Here is a 10,498-nt window from a genome sequence, read left to right as displayed (position 1 = left end):
GTGAGGTAATGTCTATTTATAGCTGCCATAATGTAAGGGATAACAGGAACTAACCTGTCTAAAGGATGTTCCATAACATTTCATTTAACTATAAAGGGTTAAAAAGTGTTGTGTGTAATCACTGTAAATTCTAATCATTGTAAATTATATCATTATATAATACACCTCCTTAACTATGTCTCTACATGGGCTGTTCACTGAATGACTGATATGATTCATTGATTCACTGAATGAATTATATGAGTCACTGAGTGACTGATGTGATTCAATGAGTCACTGAGGGAGAAACATCACTCCATTACCAGGTGTGATAAATATTACAGACAGGTTTGCTTTCTTTTCACTGCACCATGGAGAATATTTTTGGTGAACCTACTCATAGGGAGGGCGCACGGTGGCTTAGCACGTTCGCCTCACACCTCCAGGGTCCGGGGTTGGATTCCCGCCGGGGCCGTGTGTGTGGAGTTTGCATGTTCTCCCTGTGATGCGGGGGTTTCCTCCGGGTACTCCGGTTTCCTCCCCAGTCCAAAGACATGCATGGTAGGCTGATTGGCATGTCCGTAGTGTATGAATGGGTGTGTGAGTGTGTATGTGATTGTGCCCTGTGATGGACTGGCACCCTGTCCAGGGTGTACCCCGCCCTGTGCCTGATGTTCCCTGGGATGGGCTCCAGGTTCCCCCCCGACCCTGAAGAAGGAGTAAGCGGTAGAAGATGGATGGATGGATGGATGGATACTCATAGGGAAGGTAGAGAGGAGTGCAGCAACTGTCAGCAGTGACTCAATGTTAATTTTAAACAGACACACACACTTTCTCGTTTCTATACACAGACTTATATTTGACAGCACATATTTGAGCTGGAGTGTGTGTGTGTACACGTGCCAGGACCTTTAAAAACGTGCCACTACTGTGTGGCTGATTTGAATAAACCTCATAAGAACTATAGTTTTGTGCACACCCTTTGCATAAAATAAAGCTGGCAAGGAAATGTATAAACCTCCAAGACATTTAGTATGATGGGTTTTCTAGTGGAAAAGTGATTTAAATTGTTGTATTGTTACAGCATACACTCACATTTCCTTTCATTTATTTATTTATTTTTTAAGATACAAAATAGATGTCCATTTCCTTGTTTCCCTACCAACTAAAACAGTTGGGGGTGTAAACATTTGCACTATATTGTAATATTATTATAATTTAGGCCACATTGCTCATAAACGGATAAATTGGGTGATTGAATAACTGGAAATATTAAGGTTTATGGCAGACCACTGTTTATGGTATAAACCACTGAAAATCAAAGTGTTCACTAAAAATGTCTTGTGTGTTGTGGTACAGTGGTGCCACCAACTGGAAGCTTAGGTTTTTTTTTCTTCTCTTCTCTGTCCCCTCCTCCACCTTCCCCTACCTCTCTCACTGCAGATGACTTTGCCACTTTCTTTTACAACAAGGTTACATCAATCAGGAACCAGTTCTCAACCCCAGACACGTATAGATCGGCTCCTCCTCCACATAACTCCCAACTGACTTCCTTCTCTCCTCTCTCAGAGACTGATGTCTCTAAAATCCTCCTCTCTAGCCGTCCCACAACCTGTCCTCTTGACCCTATCCCTTCTCACCTTCTTCAGTCCATCTCTCCCACACTATTTCCTGCACTCACAAACATCTTTAACACATCGCTCTCTACTGGCACATACCCTACCTCATTTAAGCAGGCCCAGGTTACCCCACTGCTTAAAAAACCATCACTTAACCGTGCTGTAGTTGACAACTACAGACCTGTTTCCCTCCTCCCTTTTTTTCCCCCAAAACTCTTGAAAGAGCCGTTTTAAATCAACTCTCCAATTTTCCTCACACAGAACAACCTCCTGGACACCAAGCAGTCTGGCTTCAAGAACAATCACTCCACGTCAGTTCTGGGTCCACTGCTCTTTTCTATCTACACTACATCTCTAGGGCAGGTGATTGAGTCTCATGGCTTCTCATATCATTGCTATGCTGATGACACACAGCTCTATTTGTCCTTCCAGCCTGACGATCCATCCGCCTCTGCACGTATCTCTGCTTGCCTGTCGGACATCTCGGTCTGGATGAGGGAACGCCACCTTAAGCTCAACCTGGCAAAATCTGAGCTTCTCGTCATCCCAGCCTGTCCCTCAATCAACCACAACCTCACTGTACAGCTCGGCTCAACCACACTCAAGTCAACCAAGATGGCCAGAAACCTTGGGGTGATTCTCGATGACAGTTTGACCTTTACAGACCACATCTCAACAACTGCACGGTCCTGTAGGTCCATCCTGTATAACATCAAGAAAATCAGACCCTACCTCACCGAAAAGGCTACACAGATACTAGTCCAGGCTCTTGTTATCTCAAAACTGGACTACTGCAACTCACTACTCTCGGGCCTCCCGGCAGCTCCATCAAACCCCTTCAAATGATTCAGAATGCAGCAGCACACCTCATCTTCAACCACCCCAAGAGAACCCATGTCACACCCTCTTCATCTCCCTCCACTGGCTTCATTTAGCCCCCAATATCAAATTCAAGGCCTTGATGCTGACATACAAGACCTTGTCTGGAACAGCACCCCCATACCTCAACACTCTCCTGAAGGCTTACGTTCCCTCACGCAATCTGCGATCAATCAACGACCGACGCTTAGTAGTACCTACTCAGCGTGGCTCAAGGTCCCTTTCAAGAACCTTCAAACTAACTGTTCCTCAGTGGTGGAATGGACTTCCAACCTCAATCCAGACTACAGAATCTGTCACTATCTTCAAGAAACAGCTAAAGACCCACCTCTTCCGTGAGCACGTAACTAACCTCTAAAAAAAAAAACTTAAAAAAAAAAAACTACTCTGGCACTTACACCTCTACTCTGTGTACTTTGCTTCTTCTGGAACTCAATTGACGGATCTTGTATGGTAGCACTACTTGTATTGTTCTCTGCTTGATATATTGCTTTGCTTGTATTTTCTCATTTGTAAGTCGCTTTGGATAAAAGCGAAAAGGCAAATCTTTCAGTCACTTTGACCTTTTCCTCTTGCCATCTTTATTCAAAATCAAGGTCAACTGGGCCTGCTCAGCATTTCTACACATGCCACAGAGCATAGTAGGATGTTGTGGATCATAGAAGGTGACAAAAGTATTTGAATTAATTTTGTACATTTGAATCATATGCACATCACATTAAATCATTAATTGTATTCATTTCCCCTGTAATGTATTTAAAACGTTTAGACTTGTTCTTTTCTTTGTTTTGAAAACACTATTCGAAATTATGAGTTAGAGATTACAGTAAAATTGTACCAGAACCCTAAATGCAAATTTTAAATAATCAAATCTCAGAAATTCAGAAATGTATGTAAATTAGGCCAAAGCTGAAGCCTCTGGGATTCCCATGGAAAATTAGATGCTTTCAGAGTGGATTAAGTATTAAAGTTGTCCGCCATGCTAGTGTCCATGAACTGAACATACAGTGCCCTCCACTAATATTGGCACCCTTGGTAAATATGAGCAAAGGAGGCTGTGGAAAAATTGTCTATTGTTTAACCTGTTGTTAAAAGAATTCACAAAAATACTCTCAGGGATATCAAACAATTGCAAACAACACTGGTTTATCCAAAAATTCCCACTGTTATTTTAATTGTTTTAGTACATCTAGGTGACTAGGAACAGGAAATTTTTCAACCATGACTTCCTGTTTCACAGGGGTATAAATATGAGGTAACACGTAGGCCAAATTCCTTTAGTCATTCATAACAATGGGTAAGACCAAGGAATATATCTGTGATGTGCGGCAAAAGGTTGTTGAGCTTCACAAAATGGAAAATGGCTATAAGAAAATAGCACAAGCACTGAAAATTCCCATTTCCACCATCAGGTCAGTAGTTAAGAAGTTCCAGTCAACTGGAAATGGACGCGTGTCTATATCGTCTCAATGAACTGTGACGAAGATGGCTCGAGTGGCCAAAAAAAATCTCCAAGGATCACAGCTGGAGAAGTTAGTTGCGTCTTGGGGTCAGAAAGTCTCCAAAACTACAATCCGAAGTCGCCTACATCACCACAAGTTGTTTGGTAGGGTTTCAAGAAAAAAGCCTCTACTCTCATCCAAAAACAAACTCGAGCATCTTCAGTTTGCCAGACTCTACTGTAACTTCAAATGGGATTGGGTTCTATGGTCAGATGAAACCAAAATAGAGCTTTTTGGAAATAAACACCAGAGGTGGTTTTGGCACACACAGAGAGGTAGCCATATGGAAAAGTACCTCATGCCCACGGTTAAATATGGTGGTGGCTCTTTAATGTTTTGGGGCTGTTTTTCCACCACACCTGGACATTTTTTTAGGAGACATGGCATCATGGACTCTATCAAATATTGGCACCGGTCAAGAGGTGGGGGAGATTTTATATATATATATATATATATATATATATAATTAGACAGCAAGTAAACATTCAGTTCTCGAAGTTGATGTATTGGAAGCAGGAAAAATGGGCAAGCGTAAAGATCTGAGCAACTTGACAAGGGCCAAATTGTGTCAGAGCATCTCCAAAACGGACTTGTAGGACGTTCCTAGTATGCAGTGGTTAGTACCTACCAAAAGTGGTCCAGGGAAGCACAACCGGTGAACCGGCGACAGGGTCATGGTCGCCCAAGGCTCACTGATGCGCTTGGGGAGCGAAAGCTAGTTCGTCTGGTCCGATCCCACAGAAGAGCTACTGTAGTACAAATTGCTGAAAGTTTAGCTCTGATAGAAAGGTTTCAGAACATACAGTGCATCACAGCTTGGGGAAAGCGCCTACAGTGGGCATATAAGCATCAGAACTGAACTGTGGAGCAATGGAAGAAGGTGGCCTGGTCTGATGAATCACGTTTTCTTTTACATCATGTGGACGGCTGGGTGCGTGTGCATCTCCTTACCAGGGGAAGACATGGCACCAGGATGCTCTGGGCAATGTTCTGATGGGGAAACCTTGGGTCCTGGCATTCATGTGGATGTTACTTTGACACGTACCACCTACCTAAACATTGCTGCGAACCAAGTACACCCCTTCATGGCAAAGGTATTCACTAATGCCAGTGGCGTCTTTCAGAAGGATAATGCGTCCTGCCACACTGGAAAATTGTTCAGGAACGGTTTGAGGAACATAAAGTGTGGAAATGTTTTTATTTAGGTTACAACACACTAACCTTGGTGTCTGTCTGAAAAAATCGCGTTTTAAAGGAGCCAGTTTAACAAATCTGCCTAAAAGATGTCTAAAACCATGCTAGGAAATTGTGCTTTACTCACCATCAGATCAGGGTTTTTTTTTTTTTTTTTGGAGTGTTACACATCCAAGTGAAACAGACATTCATTCTGTGATCAGATATCGACCGTCAGCATCACCTGTCACAAAATCAAATCAAAAACACTTACAACTCTGAACAGGTTTCAAGTATTAATGTTTCAAAGTCTAAAAGAATAAAAAGACATTACCAACGTTAGCATGAACAGAGATCAGAGGAGTGAAGAGATGATGACGAGGCTCGTGTTTAATGCGGTGAGTGATTTTTTTTTCCTTTCCTCAGGTGATGAAACGGAGCCTGATGTGGGTGATGCTGATAACCAAAGCGAGAACTCCTTGCCCGTTGTAAACTACTTAAATAATTCTTTAAAATACGTCAGCAATGTTTTTCCATTACTAGATGAGGTTATAAATGTAGACATGATGATAGACATGATCGAGCTAGGATAGACAGAACGTCATCCAGTGGACTTGGAATGAAATCTCTTTCACTTTTGGGGATAAGAAGAATTGTCTTCTGCTAGAATAGAGTAGAAAATGCTAGATCTTTACTTCTGGTCGAGATGCATGCATACATGGAATACATGTAGTTATGAGAACTATATATAGTAAAAAAAAAAAATGTAAATAAAAAATGCATGTCAAGGGTTTTTCCCTGACATCCACACGCACATGGTGTATATATTCCAGCTCTGATATCCAGAAAGATATAGGACAGTGGCATGATTAGTTTCCCTCATACATTTCTGCTGGACTTTAAAAGTAGCAAGAAATCACAGACAACAATAATATTTCAAAAATTTATTTACGAACATAATCTCTGAGGAACAACAGCAGTTCTCGCGCTCTCTGTACATGCAACTGTAGAAAATAACAATTTTGAATTTTTTACTCCATTAATTTTTTTTTTTTTTTTCCATTTTTTTAAGTTTCTCGCGTTTGAATTGCAGGATATCGACACAGCTAGAGGTGAAAGTACTGGGTCTCTGACAGCACTGACGATAGCATCGACAAACCCCTCCCCTCCCATAGCTGCTCCAACAATATGTACACAATTCAACTACATTGTACAAAAGGAAAATAAAAAAGAAAAGGGAAAAAAAAAAAAAAAGGGACTTTATTACATCACCTGCAGCGTCTCATTGCTGTTAGAACCCCACATTCTACGCAAGATCAGACTAGTACAAAGAGAAGGGTGCAAAAGGTCCTGGGAGATTATATACAGCTTTATGTACAACGTCTCGGTTCTTTAGTCATTACAAGAGGAAAATTTACACAGCGGAGACCTCCAACTCAAACATACCACAGGTGTCAGAAAAAAAAAAAAAAGATAATAAATAGGTTATTTCTCACCATTTAAGAATAGCTCTACATGCTTTATGAATCATTTTCCAAGAAACATTTACTGTCAGATTTATGCATATTGAAAAGGATAAAAAAACAAACAAACAAACAAACAAAAAACCCAAAAATTAAATAAAGGCTTGAAATTGTGACCTGTTGGCGTGTAAACGTGTGAGGTTAAAGAAGATACCCGGGTGAACTCAAATCGCAGAGGTAATTATGTGTTATGGAGGTCAGTGGGAGGAAGGAAGTGCTTCACTCGGAGAAAGGAAATTCAGTTTCTAGGATAACGTTTTGCGAAAGCGTTACGGAAAAGGGGTGGATTCATCAGACGAGCTGATGAGCACGGTACAGAACTGCTACATAAACCCACATCACAATTTCAAGCCTCCTGTTGAACAGATTCAAAGAACGGCAGAAGGAATTAAAAGAGTAGGGCTTTAACAACTCAGAAGACAAAACACACACACACACAAACAAACAAGCACACAAAGCATCTGTAAACAATAGTGAGATTTGCAGGGATAGTAATGAGATACATTCTGCTTTTTTAAACCATAATGATAAACATGCCACTGTGTTGAGGGGGGAAGAAAACACACACACACACACACACTCAACATCAAGCATATTTGGTTTGATTTTTTTTTTTTTGCCAAATTAATGTCATATGACAAAAGGTAATAAAGGAGCATCGGGTTTAAATGGAAACCTTTTCATACATGCCCTGTATGTCAAATCAACAACGAATGAATGTACAAAAACTGCTTCATGTGGTATTTTAACATCCATACATCTACACACAATCACACATGGGGAAAAACAGAAAAGAAATAAAAACAAACAAACAACAAACAAACCCACAAACACAAGCCTGGATGATTGAGCAAACGTCACACAACCTCACACTGAAGTACAGGCAGCTACGATGAACGATAAAATATCAAAAACACGGTTTTTAAAATCAGGATTCAGGATAAAAAAACAAAACAAAACAAACCCACAACACAATACCTATTAATTATGAAAGTTCCATTATAAAACAGGACGATTTAAAACAACGCTTTTGCACTAGTCCCCTCTGTCAACGCGGCTATTCAAATGCTGTGTGATTGTGCTTTGAAGATGAATTAAACGGCAAAGAAAAGCTTAACGGGTAAAAATCTGTAACGTGCACTACAACGAGGGGCAAACGTGAGGGGCATTCACGAGGACAGTAACTATGGAAACAGTCCAAGAGCCCACAAAAAAAAATATGGAGTGTAACCAATTTTCTTTTTTTATTATTGTTATTATTTATTTTATGTATGACCTTACATGGCCACATCATCAAAATGCCCAACACTAAGGGCCTTTTGGAAATTTCTGGAGAAAAGAATCCTTCACAACAGAGTTGGAGAAAAGCTAAACCAATCACTAATGTATTCTGGTGCCATTCCTTTAGATTGCAGATTTAAACAAAAAAATAATAAAATTTTTTTTTTTTAAAGTTAACACAACTACACAAAGAGCTACTCATCACCACTTGCACAGGAAAGAAAATAAAACTTCGCAGTTGTGTCAATGATGATACATGCTAGAAAGGAAGGGATGAGGTGAAAAGAGAACACTAATAATTATGGATCCTCTGTGTTAGATGTAATATATTCAGCAGTGTATTGGATTGTTTAAAGAATGTCTCTATATTTGTCAAGAACCAGGTTATATCGGCTCGGCACGCTGCTGCTGCTGCTGATGTTCCTAGCTATAACGTGTGCAGCTTTAAATGAAATCGGAAAATGTTAACCGTAAAAAGGCATTTTCTTGGTTTATATTTTTTCTTTTCTTTTTTTTCTTTTTTTTTTTTTTAAGATAACATGTATTTTATGTATTAAAGCAATGAATAATATACCTCTATTATTATTTAAATAATCCATAATCACTCTGCTACATCTGAGAACTATGTTTGTGGCCCTGACGGTTTCATTCTGAGGGATTACGTATAGTCTGATGACCGACCTTGGACAGAACCTTAAAGACCTGTACACACGAGTCCTTAAAATACTGACGACGTGTACACATTTTGGCCCGTGGGTAAGGGGTGGGGGAAGTGCTGCCCAAAAGTGAACTGTACATACAAAGATAATTTTATTCATTTATTATTTTTTTTACACTTAACTGTGAGATGTTACAGTACATAAGTTATTTACAACTGTGCAGTAATGGGTGGCAAAATAAATTATCTAGAAGGCAGCGAGAATACATTGGTTAACGAATATAAAAACTGTACATCATTTACGGAATACAATATTTTTTTTTTTTATTTTTTTTTTAATTGTTGTTGTTTGTTTTTTCTCCATTAAACTAACATTGGCTCTGTAGTGTTTCAAGTCACGTCCTCAGAAAGGGAACAATGAAATGCCCATGTAAAGAAAGACCAAAAAAAAAAAAAAAAAAAAAAAAAAACCTCCACTAAAACATCATTTGTAAAAGTCTTTGCCTCTTGGTTTGCAACATCGCGTTTCTCGAGTTGTCCTCCGTCTCCTTCTCTTTCTGCAGATGTTTGCAGAGTGCTAGCACGATGGGCCTGGCTTTTTGCAGTGGACCATCAGAGGCTTGTGAACCTGCACTGCTCCTTATCCCCCTTGGTCTGAGGACACCCTGGGTCTCACGATGTCTGAGGTGGGATGTCCTGGTGCTGAAGGAATTTCTCCCTCACTCACTCTGGCACTGAGCCTCACCACCTGCCCTGGGCGCTGTGGGCTGTGGGAGCCATGCTCTCCTCTGCTGTGTTCGCGAGAGATCCGAGTCCAGCAGCATGTTGTCCCGCTGTAGCTGTGGATGTTTCAGCGTTCATCTTGCACCTTATGGCCTTATGTGTCTTTTGTTTTTGTTTTTTTCTTTAACGTGTGGCCGCACCTCGACGTGTTGGACCACATTGTTGCTGTGCAGCACACTCGAGAACACCGTCGGTGCCTTCTGTCCCTGATCCTGAAGGACGAAGGTGGAGGAGCCTGTCTTGTCCCTCCCCTTTTGACGCAATTTAAGTTTAAAGGGGATCCAAAAATAAAGAAAAATAATTTTCATTTCCCCCGTTTATTTATTTTCACCCAAATCAACTGGCAGGAGAGGGCGGGCTAGCTTTAAAGCAAAACAGTGTTGCTTCTTAAATTCCAAACAAAAGCAGAAAAACTTTTAAGGATGAAAGTGCAAGTTGTGTTTCTCCCCCCGGTAAAAAGACGCTCCCCTCTTCTGACGGAAGGGGGGGCAATTTAGTTTTTATTTCTTTTACCTTCTTCGATATAATATATAACGTATATACTCTTCTCAAAGAAATCTTCTTTTCAAACCGGCTAGCCCTTACCGAACTCGCTGTCTGATGTCTCTTTGAAAAATGAGGATTTTAGACCGCACTCTCTGCGTCTCCGTGTGTTCGTGTCATGCAGGCAACAGTACAAAGTCGTCATTGACGTCGACCATTGGCACGTAAAAGGAGGGAACCTCGTTGACGCACAGAGATTTGTGTCCAGCAGGGTCCAGCTCCTGCACCTTGAGTTGCCACTCCATCCTCTGCACTGCGTTGAGAGCGGCGGCCTCATGCTGCTGCCGCATCAGCAAGCACGTCTACGGAGGACCAGGAGCGTGACGTTAATAAGAAATAAGGATGCAAAAGCACTATGATTAATGGCCGGTTCAACCAAAATTTAAATCTACCTCTAGACCAGGGGTGTACGATCTTATCCGCAAAGGGCCGGAGTGGGTGCAGGTTTTCATTCCAACCAAGCAGAAGCCACACCTGAGTCTACTGAAAGCCAAGATCAACTGATTAAACAGGTGGAAACAGGTGTGGTTCCTGCTTGGTTGGAATGAAAACCTGCAC

General features: G+C 40.9%; 1 protein-coding gene across 4 annotated transcripts in view; it reads right to left on the bottom strand.

Moving 5' to 3' along the window:
- Positions 1 to 6,868: 6,868 nt before the first annotated feature.
- ankrd11 (ankyrin repeat domain 11) overlaps positions 6,869 to 10,498 on the bottom strand; it is a 133,817-nt gene continuing 130,187 nt past the window's right edge. For all 4 annotated transcript variants that reach the window (XM_053616647.1, XM_053616648.1, XM_053616649.1 and 1 more), the window contains one exon: positions 6,869 to 10,242. In XM_053616647.1, coding sequence (XP_053472622.1) covers positions 10,057 to 10,242 — 186 coding nt within the window. In that variant the 3' untranslated portion in view covers positions 6,869 to 10,056. The remainder of the gene's footprint in view (positions 10,243 to 10,498) is intronic.

This window comes from Ictalurus furcatus, chromosome 27 (assembly GCF_023375685.1).
Source record: "Ictalurus furcatus strain D&B chromosome 27, Billie_1.0, whole genome shotgun sequence".
NCBI classification, from domain to species: Eukaryota; Metazoa; Chordata; class Actinopteri; order Siluriformes; family Ictaluridae; genus Ictalurus; species Ictalurus furcatus.
Note: the sequence above shows the minus strand (reverse complement) of the source record. Positions and strands in the feature narration are given on the sequence as shown.